The 16,326-nt window shown below is 34.8% G+C and overlaps 1 protein-coding gene across 1 annotated transcript in view; it reads left to right on the top strand.

The window, feature by feature from the left end:
• ETNK1 (ethanolamine kinase 1) overlaps positions 1-16,326 on the top strand; it is a 41,418-nt gene that overhangs the window by 8,879 nt on the left and 16,213 nt on the right. The window contains exons 2-3 of the mRNA XM_014542324.1: positions 5,614-5,754; positions 9,939-10,081. Coding sequence (XP_014397810.1) covers positions 5,614-5,754; positions 9,939-10,081 — 284 coding nt within the window. The remainder of the gene's footprint in view (positions 1-5,613; positions 5,755-9,938; positions 10,082-16,326) is intronic.

Genomic DNA, 16,326 nt, shown 5'->3' with positions numbered 1-16,326 from the left:
ACTGGAGCTCAGAGCCTGAGACTCCCTCCCGATTGAAAACGACAACCGCGCCCTCAGCCTCCAGCCCGCTCCGCATGCACTCCGAACCTTAGTATTTTACTTCAGCACTGCGCCTCCTCTGAGCCTCGGTATGCTTTTCTCTTTCCTCCTAGTTGTAGAACATCCACTCAGCCAGCTTTCCTGTGGTTCTGGATGATGTCCGTTCCGTCTTTTAGTTGTATTTTTGAAGTGGTTGTTCGAGGCAGCAAACTCCCGTGTTTACCTATGCCGCCATCTTGGTTTCTCCCTAATAGCCATTTTTAAAAATATATATTTTTATTGATTTCAGAGAGGAAGGAAGAGGGAGAGAGAGATAGAAACATCAGTGATGAGAGAGAATCATTGACTGGCTGCCTCCCACACGCCCGCGACTGGGGATCGAGCCTGCAACCCAGGCATGTGCCCTTGGCCGGAATCGAACCCAGGACCCTTCAGTCTGCAGGCCAAGGCTCTATCCACCGAGCCAAACCGGCTAGGGCTCTTTATTTTTATTTTTATTTTTTTTATTTCTGGAGGAAGGTAGAAGGAGAAAGAGAGACATCAATTTGAGAGGGAATCATTGATTGGTTGCCTCCTGCACGCCCCCTACTGGGGATCGAGCCAGCAACCCAGGCAGGTGACCTTGATTGGAATCGAACCCAGGACCCTTCAGTCCACAGGCCGATGCTCTATTCACTGAGCCAAACCGGCTAGGGCTATATGTGGATTTTCTATTGTGCAGGGAAGTCCACCTTGGTGCCCCTAATTACTGTGTTGTTGAAGGGTCAACTGTAAACAAGAGTTAAGTTCTAATGACATATTTCTGGTCATAGAAACATCACCAGTCTTCTAAATAATGACCCAAAACACTTCTAATATTAAGCACTGAAATAATACATAGGGTTTTGGGGTCCAGAGCCCAATTTATCAAAAATTTTAGGTGAATATGGAACTTGTATGAAGGATTTAATTTTAAAAAAAAAATCTGTTAGCAAAGCCTAGTTTTTAGTATGTAGGTGCTATGATTACAGTTGAACTATATTTGTTACTTCCAAGAGGATATTTGTATTATAAATAGATTTTCTCCCTTTCTTATTTTTCTTATTCTCTCACCTGAAGATAGGTTTATTGATTTTAGAGGACGTGTGTGTGGGGGAGAGAGAGAGAGGAAGAAATAGAAAGAAAGAGATAGATATGAGAGAGAAACATTGGTCAGTTGCCTCCTGTATGCTGCCTACCAGGGATAGAACCCACAATCTATGTATGTGCTCTAATCAGTAATCAAACATGCAACTTTTTGGTGTATGGGACGACACTCCAACCAACTGAGTCACCCGGCCATAGCTCTTGTTAACGTTTCTACAGAAAAAATCGACCAGGTTATTTTAGGACCTGTAGAAGTTGACTTGACTTCTGTACTTTGAGAAGAGGCTTGTAGAAGATGTCTTTCTTTTAAAAAACAGGCAGTATTTCAAATGGTCACTTTGTTTTTGTATAGCAAGCCATTAATTTTGTTACAATTCTTACTATATGTGATTTTAAAAAAATACAAGATAGATTTTAATCCATCTGACAATAGGCTACTAGTGGCAGAATCTTTTGGTGGTCTGGTAAATTTCTAAATGTACTCTGAGTCTGGTGCTAATATAATGATTCTAATTTATCAAATGCTTATTAAGTACCTCTTCTGAATGCTGAGTTCTACACTAGATGGAAGAATAAGGCATGATCTTTGTTCCTTGTAGGATAATTTATGGAAGTATTTATCAATTGTATTGACCGAGCAATCTCAACTATTACTATTATTATTTGCCGTTATTCTATTTTGAATTTTATGGGAAAATGCTACAAAACATTTTAAATAACATTCTGAATGTATTTTAACTATTAAATACAATACAATTATTTAATATTAATTTTGCCCCTTATATAATCTAGTTTTATTTTAATAATGCACCTATATATAGGGCAAATATATCTATAATTTACTTTAGAAGATCATAAGTAGCTCTTAAGTTTTGATATATTTTTTACAAATATTAACTTTGCTCTAGTATATTCATTAATATTTTAGTTTATTGTCCATTTGAGTAGGTATATATTACTTTATGCAGAAATGTTTATTTTTTAAATTTCATATAAAAATAACTCATTTTCAACTAATATCAAATTTGTTGAAAGGAGAAAATGGTATTTGATAAGTGTTTTATAAAGTCATTTGGAAAATTTTGCTTGTTAACTTAGAGTTTATATTCATTTAATATTTCTCTTATAACTAGTAGGAAATTGGTGTGAAATGGGAAGTAGTCTACAGGATCTTTGTATATGAATATGAAGGTGAAGTTCATGTAATTAATTAAAATTTTTATGCACTTCTTTCTGGTATTCCATGGCTTATAATTTTAGATTTGAAGGCCAACTTAAAGATTATGAAATAAAACAGCAATTTTGATTTTTGTAAGGAAATTGGCACAACCCCAATTATCCACCTTTCTGCTGGAAAAGTCAAGACATTCGAAATTTGTACATGCTTTCTCTTCTAGCAGCTAGTCATATTCAACAGATTCCATTAATCTATAAGAGCCCTTGAAATTGTGGCCATATATATTATTCATTTTTGAAGTATTTACCAGAGAATTGGCATTCCAGTCACTCCCAGCTAGATAACTTATAATTAGACAACTTCTGAGACTACATTTTATATTTTGCAAATCAGGGTTTCATACAAACTCTGGGTAAAACTATAAAAATTGACATTATTATTATTTTTAAAAATCACAGTAAATAAAGTTTGTTAGTGTTAAATACCTGTTCTGATATGTGATTTTTCTCCTGAATCACTAGTTTCATTTGTTCAGTAAACATTTCTAGGACATAATGTTCTTTTGACATAGATTGCCCATGAGTTTTATCTCACACAGATCATACCTTTCCTCAGGCCTCTTGTCCCAACTCTATTCTTAAAGTTTTAAACCTATTCTTACTGGCATAAAATACATATATGTGTCTCTCACACATGTCTGCGTGTGTGTGTGTGTGTGTGTGTGTGTGTATTTGCGTATTTGCCCCCTTCTTTGTTTTGTCTTTATCATCACCTGGCTTTCCCTGAAGTTTCCATCTGCTTAAAGTATCATACATTCATTTGGGCCTATGCCAGCGGTTCTCAACCTGTGGGTCGCGACCCCTTTGGTGGTCGAACGACCCTTTCACAGGGGTCGCCTAAGACCACCCTGCATATCAGATATTTACATTATGATTCATAACAGTAGCAACATTACAGTTATGAAGTAGTAACGAAAATAATTTTATGGTTGGGTCACAATGAGGAACTGTATTTAAAGGGACAGAAGTTTGAGAACCACTGGCCTATGCGGATATGAACGTGGCATAAAAATAGATTTCTTTTTTATTGTATTCTCTTTAGACAGAAGTATGTGGTCTTCAGGAAGGTCAATCAAGTAGCAGTTATTTAATTTATATAAAAAGTTGTTTGTTTCCTAATTTGTTTGAGAGATATGAACCAAAGCACACATACCTAAAAAGGTTACAGATTTTAATATTTTGGTAATGCATTAGTACTCTTGATTGAGGATAACTTGAGAATTCAAACTGACTTAAAGAAGAAGGAATTTATTTGTACATATAACTGAGAATGAGTTCAAACATGGATGGATCCACGGGCTCTAGAACAGTATCATTAGGAATATCACTATCTTTTTGAAAAAGTTCTGTGTTTTTTTTTGGTTAATCCTTAACCAAGGATATTTTTTCATTGATTTTTAGAAAGAGTAGAAGGGGGTTGGGGGAAGAGAGAGAGAGACAGGGAGACAGAGAGCTATGAATCTGTTGCCTTCCGTATGCGCCTGGACTCACTGGGCTGGGGGATCAAACCTTCAACCCATCTACACGTCCTTGATAGGGAATCAAACCCGCAACTCTTCCGTGTGTTGGCTGACGCTCCATCCACTGAGCCACATGCTTTATTTTCTGACAAACTTTATTAAGAAGTTTTATTTTCTAGCAAACTTTTTAAGAGTGACAATTACAGTGATCAGCAGTTGCAGGCTTACCTAATATTGCCACCCCAGGTTGTGGAGTAAGGAATTCCTCTTTTTATAAAGGCTTCAACCAAAGTCAAAGCTTCAACAAAAGTTCTGGGATCAAGTCCTTTTGGCCTAGCTTGGGTAATGTGAGTCCTGGATTGCGAGAGGGATGTCCGACTGCTGTCCACAGGTATCGTGCCTAAACCAGCAGTTGGACATACCCCGCGGGGTCCCAGATTGGAGAGGGTGCAGACTGGGCTGAGGGACACCCACCCTGAACCAATTATTGTGGCCTGAAGGATGGAATGCCCTGGGCAAGTGTGTGTCATATCTTCACTCAAGTTACTGTTGCAGATAGGACAGGGAGTCAGGATTGAGATAAACTCTGTATGAATCACATGAACTAAAAATGAAGAGTATGGAAATTTCTCCAAAGGAAAAATCAGAACTGGGTAGATAAAAATATTCATTATAGTAATAAAACTGTCATAAAATTATGTTATGTAATCACAGATTGGTGAAGGATTACTACAATGTTAGATTCCTGTGTGCCTTAGTTTGAGTGGTTCTCAACCATTTTTGCATACTGAAGTCATCTGGGAAGCTTTTAAATGTCCCAATGCCCAGGCCAATTAAATCACAATTTTGGGGGGGGGGGGGTAACCAGGGCTCTGTATTTTTTTCTTTGAAGTTCCAAAGTTTGATTTCAGTACACAGCCAAGCTATAGAGCATTATATTAGTGCCCTTCAGACTTTACAGTGGATTAGGATTACTTGGAGATCTTGTTTAAAATGAAGAATATTGGGGGCCCCACCTTCAGAGATTGTGATTGAATAGATCTCAGGTGGGACCTCAGACATTTGTACATGGTGCTTTGTTGTAGGTCGTAGAACTAATTTGAGGAGCATTACATTAGATGGTTAGCATTTTGACAATATGTCAGTTTTAAGTTCTTTAATTTGTGGATTATTGTTAAGTCATTTTTTCGCCTTCTAGTCTATAGGCTGTTTGGTAACTAATTTTTGTTTGGTATGCTTATTCCTCCATCAGATTTGCTGTACTGGTTTCTACAGAGACAAACATAGCATGGGCACTAGATTATGCAACTTGAAATTATTTTGAGGTTGCATCAAGACGATTGATTCTGACATCATAAAATCCAAATATTTTTTCTATAACAACAGTTATAGAAATTAACTCATAGAACCCATTTATCTCCCTGGTTACCTTTTTACTTTAGTCCCTTTTTGCCCCTTAACCTCAAGGCTCAAGATGAAAGTGACTCAGTATAAATGTATGTATCTTTTGATTAATTTCTAATATGTGTCTTGATATAATTTATATTTGTGTATTGTTCTGCTGGTCCCAAACATTGTGTAATCAAAATAGGCCACCTACTTTCAGATACTCAACCCCTTTTGGGACACAGTATTTAATTGCCATATTAATTGTAATTTTCTTCCTTCTGATGCTTTAAGCATTTGTTTTCCTCTCCTTGTGAGAATTGACTTACTTAACATTTTCTTTTTATGCTCTTTTGTTTTTAAACAGGCTAATTGCACGTCAGCTTGCTAAAATTCATGCTATTCATGCACACAATGGCTGGATTCCCAAATCTAATCTATGGCTGAAGATGAGGAAATACTTCTCTCTTATTCCCACAGGATTTGCAGATGAAGATCTTAATAAAAGGTAAAATTACTAAAATTACTTTTACATTTGAAATAATATTTCACATTGCTCTAAATACTAGTTCTCAAAGATAACTATAAGGTTTCTGTATATAAAATCTGGTTTGGTTTATCTCTGCATTGAAATAAAATAGTCATTGATTCATTTGACTTTCAGATGACACTATAGAAATAAAGCCTCTCTCTTTTTCCCCCAGATGACTAAAAAAACAAAAACAAAATCAAATCCTACAAAAGCAAGGGGATATGGGAGTGGGCAGAGATGAGGGGACAAAAAATAAATATAGAACATTTATTTGCAAGTAACTGAAATAAAAAAACCACTTATGAATAGGTATGTTTTTGCATAGTATGAGTTGGTCATTGAGACTTAAAAAAAAATCTTTTTGTTCAAAGCTGTTTTGAATAGGCCTAGAGATTACATTGGGGAGTGTAGTAATGGAATGTGAAAAAGCTTGGGTTGTCTTAGTTTACTATGGCTATTGAAGTCCCATATAATGAAGTTGAAAATTCATTTACTAGAGTCTTACTTAGATTTTGTAGGGTCAAACTGACTATAGTATTTCATTATATTCTATATAAAACTATTCGTAAATCAGGTTTTAGACTCTAAGTTATATGAACATATATATATATTTTAAACATATTTTTATTAATTTCGGAGAAGAAGGGAGAGAAAGAGAGAGATAGAAACATCAATTATAGAGTCATTAATTGGGTGCCACCTGCATGTGTCCTGACCGGGAATTGAACTATGACTTCTCCTGGGTTATAAGTTGTCGCTCAATCACTGAGCCATGTGGGCCCCACTGAACATATTTTTTATAGTGTAATTAATACTAGTACAAAAATTAGAAATTTTATTTTGTTCTTTACATCTAAAATGTACATGAAAACTTCAGCTTTTGTATTTAGCAAGTCTTTGTTTTAAGAACAACAGACACATGTAGGACCTAAAAAGTTTTTTTGCTTTTGTTTTTTAAATAATTTTTATTAGGGAAAAATAGCTGTATTGTTCTGTTGAGTATTATTATTTCAACATTTAATTTGAATCACTGTGTAGCTGTTTATTTTTTGTTTTTGTTTGTTGTTAAACCTCAGGGGTGGGGGGAGAGAGAAACATCAATGTGAGAGAGACACTATGATTGGTTGCCTCCCATATGCTTCCCGAACAGAGCTGGGGATTAAACTTACAACCCAGGTATGTGCCCCTGACCGGGAATCAAACCCTCGACCCTTTGGTGCAAGGGCCAACACTCCTACCACTGAGCAGCACCAGCCAGGGCGGTGTAACTGTTTGTATCTGCAGGTATTTGGTCAAACTTTGAATTTGATAGGGATATTATTCTCCTTTAATTGGGATAGGCAAATGTCTAGTGTGCTGGGGAAGCAACAGCATAAAAACAGAAAATTTTTTTTGGAAATAGCTATTTTGTTGAAAGATTTTAGGGAAGGCTACTTAAAAATAATGAAGTAGATGGCAAAAGTGAATACAAGATTTCCTTGTGGGTTTTTTTTAAAGATGACGGCAGAGTTTGAGAGGCAGTATAGTATGGTTTTGGAGCACAAGACTTTGGAACTGTATTGCTTGGGGATGAAATATCAGTTTTGCCAATTAACATTTCTGCTTTTTAACCTTTGGCAGCAAGTTATCTATTTCTTCATTTGTAAAATGGAAAAAAACAAGAGTAGTACATTTAAAAAACTTTGAGGGTTTTGTCAGAATTAATTGAGTTAGTATATACTAGTAGAAATTAGTTAGAACATTGCCTGGCCATTTAAGTGCTAAATAAATTTTAGCTAGTACTTTTAAAATTCAAAGCAGGTAGAATAGGTTTTGGGTCATATTTCCTAGACTCTTTTGAGGTATATTTTAAAACCTTGATGTGATACTTTGGAAAAGCTGGAGATGCCCAGTGATTAATAACAGGGTGAAAGCATCCTGTCCCAATAGAAAATATTCAACTAGAACATTAAAAGCAATTACCTTTTTGTTTGTACATGTTTGTAATTACCATGTTCATAATTCTTTGAATCCTGTTATTTCCACTTAACTCTGTACTTTTAAAAGTACACCACTTTTAAAAGAACCAGTTACACCACTTAAAGAACTATAAGGATTACTTTTAGAAACTGTGTGTAGAGTAGAATGCAGTAGTGGGAAAAATACAGGTAGCAACCACCTGAATAGGAAAATTCATTAAAGTAAATTCAGTGTACAGAATCTTTATTATATTGTAACCAGAGGCCTGGTGCACGGGTGGGGTCCCTCGGCCTGGCCGGTGATTGGGACCAATAGGGGGGCCGCCCCCCCCAATTGGGGCGATTGCGGGGGGCAGCTGGCCAGGGGGAGGGACTGCTGGAGGTTGGCCCCAGCAGCAAGCTAACCAGCGGCCGATTCCGTGAAGAATCGGGCTCCCTCCTTCCTCCTGTATGGGTCCAGGGTGTGAGTGAACCAGATTCGGAGTTGTCAGGGCCCCAGCAGCAAGGTCTGAGTCAGTGCACATCATAGCTACTGCTGGTCATCCAGTCGTTCTGGTCATTCTTAATGATCACTTAGAGATATATCTATATACCGAGAGAGAGATAGAAAAGTAAGGGATAATTTGAGAGTCTAGAGCAGGGGTGGGCAACCCCTGGCACGCGTGCCAAACATGGCACGCCAGTAACTTTTGCTGGCACGCGAAACCCTCTCTTATAATTTTCCATTTACAATTTTTTTCTTAATATCGACTTTTTTATTTTTCAGATAAATTCAGTGTAGGTGCATCTTAGATAAATAAATAATTTTACATAACAAGTTATGTTAAAGACCATAGACATGGATTGACGAGAGGGGAAGAGCAATTTCTATGCCTCTGCCTTAACTCTCCCTGCCTTCCTAGATCCGACCAGTGCTTTGGTTTCATCCACATACGCTTGTGAATCTTTGTTCTCAGTGATGAATTTTGTTAAGTTTTGTAATAGGAGTAGCCTGACAGATGAAAGTAGTAGCTCGTGCATATCTCTGAAGGGCACTAAATATAAACCTGATGTAAAATCTGTCATCAGTGATGCAGCAGCAAAAGTCCCACTGATAATATCAAACGTAGTCATGAAGTTTTCTGTCGGACTATCAGTGTACATGTATACATTAAAAAATAAATGTATTTTTCATCATCATATACTGTGTTTTTGTCGCTCGAATGAATTTTATTATTTCTTCAAGGTTCTTCACATACGTACACCTTAAGAGTTATCAAGTAGGCGAAACGTGTTCTCAAAAAATTAGGGTTGGCACGCAGAAGAATTTTGAGTCAGAGATTTTGCTGGTTTTGGCACGCACTCACAAAAAGGTTGCCCACCCCTGGTCTAGAGAAAGAATGAAGAGAACTTGGCTTAAAGTATAAAGGGAAGAAGAGAAAGAGTAAACTAACAGCAATTTTGTAAGCCTGATGGTGCTATTGAGGAATTTGTGGTAGCACCCTATTTTTGTCAAATTAACATAAGTATAGCATAATAAATGTACAGAAGAGTGTAGGGTAAAGAGCTATGATCTCTAGGCCATCTTGTCACACTACCTCTCAGCCTTCCCAATCTGACTACTATGAGCCAGTTTCTACAATGAATAATATGAAAACTCCATGGTGTGATTGCCACATGGTAATACAATGATTATAGATTATCATGTAATAATATGAGTCCATTTATCAATGGTGGGTAATATATATTGAGTTTGAAATGTGAATTTAATGGATTTATACTGCATTTACCCTTCCAAACTTGAAGTAGATATTTAGTTCTTTAATGGACTGTCTTTGTAACTTTAAGTAATACACTTAAACCTGTTTTTATTAAACTCTTTGTGTCTTGATTTTCCCTCTACAAAATGGAAGTAAGTGTAAAACTTTTAGAAAACTGCTTAGTGTTAGCTATTAGCATATATATTTTTTCCTTCAATTTTGTAGTGATGTATTTTTTACTTTTCTGCCCTGCAATTTAACTCTTGCTCAGTTTCTTTTCGTGTGTAAGTTCATTGTAAAGGTTTTTCTTTATTCCAGCCTTTGGAATAATTGGCTTGTTTTAATTTAGGAGTCTGTGCTATTGAGTGGAAAAACTTACTAAATTAATTATTAATCGTTAATCCAACTTGAAAAAAATGTCATTAACTTAAGCAAAATATTACTCTTCTTTTAAAATTAAAAGGTTCCTAAGTGATATTCCAAGCTCTCAGATTCTTCAGGAAGAGATGAATTGGATGAAGAGGATTCTTTCCAACCTGGGCTCACCTGTTGTGCTTTGCCATAATGACCTACTATGTAAGAATATAATCTACAATGAGAAACAAGGTAGGTATTTGACCTTAGCTGTAAGTAGAGATGAATTCTTTGATGTTCTTTGTGGTCCTTTGATTTTTGTCTCAAATTTAATTCAAATGCAAGGATTGAAAACATGCCTGAAGTCTTTAAATATTTTCTTATAGGGTATAAAGTCATGGTAACTGTACTAATTAGGAATATATATTCTATGTATATTTATATGAACTGTTTCCTAGAGTTGATTTAATAGAAACAGATTGGTTCCTGTTAAGCGAGTTTTAAATGAGACATGATAAAAATGACTTGTTTATAAAATCTAACTATAAAACATATTTGATAACTCATTGTTTGAAAATACACCTGCTTGTAATGGGGTTTATTGAAAAACCAACTGACACTATGCTGCTTTATAAATACAGAAATTTTCTCAGTGTTAGGAAGGACAACAGTATTCGAAACACGTTTCCAGGTTTTCTGTTAACCTGTTTATTATGCTGATTTGTTAGGTAGTTTGATGCTAAGGAGAGGGCCACAGATGGAGGAAATATTTGTACCTACTGAAGTAATAATAAGATCTGGCAAATAGTTTTAATATATTTTGAGGTAGACAGTGATACTTTCTGGTGAAATGTTTTCTTTGATCATATCTTTCTGTATTCAAATTCTCTGTTTTATATTTCAGAAACACTTGGTTGTATTATTATTGGATAGAGTGGTTTGAGGTTTGGTTGCTAAACAGATGTCCTTCAGTACTAAACTGAAATATAAAAATACAATTTTGATTGAAAGATTAGTATGCAAAAAGTCTGTTTGAAACTATGAAGCTATTGCATTTTATAGGAAATCAGTTTTGAAGATAATCATTATAGTTGGAAGATAGTTTTGAATCAAAAGTGTGTTGTTGTGAAGATGCTAAAGCCAAAGAATTCTGATTAAATGGTCATAGTTATGTTACATTAATATTTGTGACCATTATTAATAGATTGTAAGTCGAGACTATTCTAAAAGAGGTGGTGGATATTTGTAACTTGCTTTACTTGAAGAAAACCAAGTAAAGAACACTGTCAAGGGTGGTAGCCTGAAGCATCTATTTTCAAAAACATTTGAGTAACTTTTATACTTGCTATTTTAATGCAGTTTAGAGATTTCCTTATTTAAAAATACACTAAGCTGACATCTTTATTTTGAATATCTGGAAGTTTTTGTATAGAATTATTTTCTTAAAACTTTAGGAGTACCCTAAAACATTAAGTACTTGACAGTGTCCTTTAGTTTATTATTGTCCATTTATTATATATTATTGTCATAGACTATATGTACTACATTATATACTAGTAACCAAATCTCAGTGCCATTTGTGAGACAAGTATTAGTTGTACATTAAAGGAATGTATTAGCTTTTAAGTTCAGTGTAAGACCAAATAACACATTATTTTATGTAATGGAATTTCAAGTGAGGGACTTCATCTTGCGCTTGAAGTGGACACTCAGCTTTATTTTTAACTGCAAGTTAATCAAAGAGAGTCTATTTCCTTTGGAATATAATTTTAACTTTCATACTTTTATGTTTCTTTTGCATATTCATTTCATAGAACAAATTTATTTATAAAACTAAAACAGAAGGGACCAAAAAAATCAGATTACTTTGCCTTAGTTATTAAAAGTACATTTTTATGTTTTAATTTTACCAGTTGCCTATCTAAACTATTGATCAGTGATATGAAAAGTTCTCATATTTTGAAATAAACTTTTATGCTTCAGTTTGGCTTTAGGAATTCAAAATTGTCATTTGTTTATATTTACCAAGAATTACCTAAATCATACTTTTGTGTCTAATTTTTTTTTCTACACAATAAATTTCAAAGTTCAACAAATATTATTTTGATATATATTTTATAGCTTGTCCTTCTTCAGAAGTCTATTATATACCATTTATTTCTTGTCTTTGAGTTTGTTTGTGTGTTAGTTATGGAGATGTTTTGTTGTTTTTACTTACCAATGGTTTTATAGTGTTTGTTAGAAAGGCTAGTGTGAATTCCATGACATCCACTTAAAAAAAATCAATTCTTATGTTATTAGTTGATAAGCATTAAGAAAATGTGGTTGGAATCTTGTGACTAGCCTTTTCTGTTTATTATCTCATTTTGTTTCAAATTAGGAGCTAATTTTTTGAAGTAACATTATGACCTATTTGTCTTTATAAGGGGAAGATACCATGCCTCAGACTTTTCTGTAATGTAAATTCTATAAAATTTAGTAAATTTAGTAGCAAAAATAGACTGTAGCTTAGCATTAGTATTGACTTATGGCTGTAGTCAGAAGAATGATAATTAAAGTGAGAAATATGTATCTCAAAGTTCTTTACCTTAACTCGTCACCTTGTACAGCATCTAAAAGCCAAGTGTTGAATCTTTTGGGGTTAAAATAATTTCTACATAGAATAAATTATTAAGCTGCATATTATGTTCAAAATAAGTTTATCACTTTTTGTAATTTGAGCTCAGGACCTCACCATTTTATACTCACGTATGAGATATAAATATATAAAAATGATAAGATGAAAGCCAAGGAACTGGCCTTGACATCATCAAGCTTAGTATCTCTGTTGTATGTTTTAGATCCTTAATATCTCAGAAGTGCAAATTTTAGTTAAACTTCATGAATTTAAACTGGATCATCAATGTTTCCACATGTATTTTTCAACCATAATAACTTAGATTTTGTATATTATAACTCAGTTTTAAAAATCTTTACGTTAACTCTTAAAAGCAGATATATTAAAGCTTAGTTATAATCAGGAGAAGTTAGAACATAGACTTTTGGAATGGAGCACACCTTGGTTCACATTTCTTCTCAATCTCATATGGAAGCAAGTGGTATTAGATAAGTCAGGGGTGAGAACCTTTTTTCTGCCAAGAGCCATATGGATATTTAGAGCATCATTTGCGGGCCATACAAAATTATCACCTTAAAAATTAGCCTGCTATATTTGGTCAGACATTTAATTAACTCACCCCTAATGCCTTGACAGGGCCAGACCAAATGATTTTGCAGGCTTTATATGGCCCCTGGGCAGGACAATCCCCACCCCTGAGAAAAGTCATTTTATCTCTATATTCAGTGTTTAGATGAGCTTAAGAATCTGCATGTTTAGCAGAGAGTTCCAGGCAGTACCTATATTGCTGATAGTCTAGAACTTTAGTTTGCTTTATTTTCAACTTAGATGATATCTACTTCAGATGGTTTCTGATCATGCTTATCAAGTATATAGCACTGGACTAGGTACTAGGCAGGTCTCAGTTACAGGTATTTTTACCATGAGAAGGGTTGGCAAACTTTTTCTGTAAGGGGTTAGATCAAGCATGTCAAACTCGCGGCCTGTGGGCTGCATGCGGCCCACAATGAATATTTTTGTGGCCCAGCCAAAATAATGGTATGTAAGAGTTTTAATAAAAAATTTCATAACTTAAATTTTTATAATATCCTGCTATACATAATTATTAATAATGAACTACAACGTTTGCTCATGACTGATTACTATAGTCGTGTTGCATTCATTTTCCTTACACGTCTTAGGTGTAGGCGCACCATTTCTCTCCAGTAATACTAGCAGCGAATATTTTAGCAGCCGATTGCCACGTCATTAGTCTTGTACTGATTTGTTTGGTGTGTGCAATAGGAAATATTTTGCTTTCGGAGAACAAGAAAAATGGGTTTATTTGCGTTACGCTTATTTGTGCAGTTATTCAGTGTCTGGTAAGTTAATGTTTAAGAAAAAATCAATTTTTATTAAAATGTTCTATTAGTTTATGCTAACGATTACTCATTTATTTTAGCCCTTTGTATTCAGCATGTGTCTTATCTAAATAAACCTACGTTTCTATGAAAATTGAAGCTTTTGTTTTTATGTGGCCCACATAAACTTAAACCTTGTTTATTTGCCCCTTGTTAGTCTTTGAGTTTGACATGCTTGGGCTAGATAGTACTTATTTTAAGCTCTGCATTCCATATTATAGTCTCTGTTGCAACTGTGCAACTCTGTTGTAGTGCAAACATAGCCTTAGATAATACATAACTATGTCTGGCTGTATTCAGTAAAATTTCTTTTACAAAAGCAGGCAGTGGGCTGGCTGGATTTGGACTCAGCATACATAGTTTGCCAACACCTGTATTTTGTGTCTAGGATCCATTTTATAAAATGTATCTGACTGTGAAAAAGTTAAAATGGTTACTGTAAGTAAGAAGGTTAATTGTGTACTATAACTAGGAGAATTTTGGCTCCTAGGTATGCGATGACAATGCAGTTTGTCTTTCAGTGCAACTTAAAGATTCTATGGTAACTGTACCTTGAGTGATTAATTTAAAGTTTAAGAATGTATGTATGTATGTGTGTATGTATGTATATACTATATAACTACATATTCACATATAGACACACATGAAGACTATGAGCACCCTGCAGTTTATAGGCATTTTCAACTGTGAATGTTATAGGAATGGTAGGCATTACAGGAAGAAATACTGCCACTGCCTCTTCTCACCATGTCAGTTGACAGGACTCAGGAATATGAGAGAAGAGTGAGCTTCCTTTCTGAAGTTGATGGTAGCTGTCAAGATTTTTGAAAAGTTAGTCCCAGAATTTAGGTGGTTTTTAAAAACAGCAGCCCATTTCTCGCCTTCAGTGACATGACTTCTTAAAAAGGTAAGAAAAGACTACTTAATGATATGATGATAGGATTGTTACATAATAAGAAAATCAAAAGCAGTGGTTCTTGCTCCTGAACTGTAAGATAAGACTTACCAGTCACTAGTCATCTTTTAAATTCATCAATGATTAATTTAAAAATAATTTATACTAAGTAGAACAAGTAGTAATAATGTTTATTACCTCCTTTTAAATCTAATATTTTAATTTCAAATAAACCTTTAGTTGCTGACATGTTAGAAATAATTGCTAAAGTTTTTTAGTTTGTTGTCTCATGTCTTAATGCTTTGTCATAGTGTTAACTGGAAGTGGTTTCATTTTCTCCCTCTCCCCATTTCTTCATAAAAGCTCATATAAAGATCTAATACAGTGGGGCCTTGACTTACGAGTTTAATTTGTTCCGTGACGGAGCTCGTAACTCAAATTACTTGTATGTCAAATCTTAAAGTGAACGAGTGAGACACGTGATGCCGGGCTGATGTTGTGGCGTTCACTGTGACGTTCGCTGCGCCAACTAGCGGTGGGGTATCTGAAGCTGGCTCGTAACCCGAATTTTAGCTCGCAACTCAAAGCAAAAAATCGGCCAAGAGACGGCTCGTATCTCGAAAAACTCGTTAGTCGGGATACTCGTAAGTCAAGGCCCCACTGTATATAACTTTAAGTTTCAGGAATGGCAATCATTGTTTATTTGCTATGTCTGCAAAATATAAGAAGCTGAGTTACAGCTATTTAAGGAAATACAACTGAATGGAAAGAAAAGATTTTTCTGGGAATTACAGTGTAAACCAGGTTTTTCTTTAGTTTTACACAATATAAATAGAAAGTTGGTGAGTCACTATTCTTCGTCACTTGATTGGCTCTAAATCCTATCCATTCTGTTATTCATGAAAAGGCATTATTGTGGTTGTTTTACTGACATCTTAATAACTTAGGAGAGAGGTAGTTTTTTATTTTAAAATTTAAATAAATACAAATTTATTTTTGTATTTGGTAACCTATATTTTACAGGGTGGAATTTTTATGAAGGATAGTTAAACTTTGTTTTAACTTGTATTTCAGATCGTAATTGGCATAAAATAAAATATCCCTAAATCAGGTAATAAAAAACTTAAATGGATTGTAAAAATAGCTACCTAAAATAGTTAGTAGTTTAATGTTTTCTGTACATACATTCAGTCTCATTGTATATTCAATCATATACTTGAATATGAATGTCAAAAATGCCACCCTTTGTTTTTTCATGCTTATTCTCCCCACACACATTTAAACGTGTGTTATCATTGTGCCTCCAGCATTCTCTGAAAAACTTTCATTTATTCCACTAGCATTTTAATACTTCCTGTGTGCTAGGTATTGCTCTGTGGATTGTATGATGAAAGATGAGAGGGACTTCCTGCCCTTTCAGGAAGCCATATGCCCTGTAGTGGAGGAGTTGGATTATGAAACAGATATTTACATTCAGAATGATGAGTGCTATGGTAAAGCTACTACTAAAAACCAGAGGGATAGTTTCCCAGAGCAGAGTATTTATTTTTTCTGTGTAAGAAAGAAAGCATGTTGCTAATATTAG

Source organism: Myotis brandtii, unplaced genomic scaffold, assembly GCF_000412655.1.
Source record: "Myotis brandtii unplaced genomic scaffold, ASM41265v1 scaffold299, whole genome shotgun sequence".
In the NCBI taxonomy this organism is placed as follows: domain Eukaryota; kingdom Metazoa; phylum Chordata; class Mammalia; order Chiroptera; family Vespertilionidae; genus Myotis; species Myotis brandtii.
The sequence above is the reverse complement of the archived record's forward strand: the minus strand, read 5'-3'. Positions and strand labels throughout refer to the sequence as shown.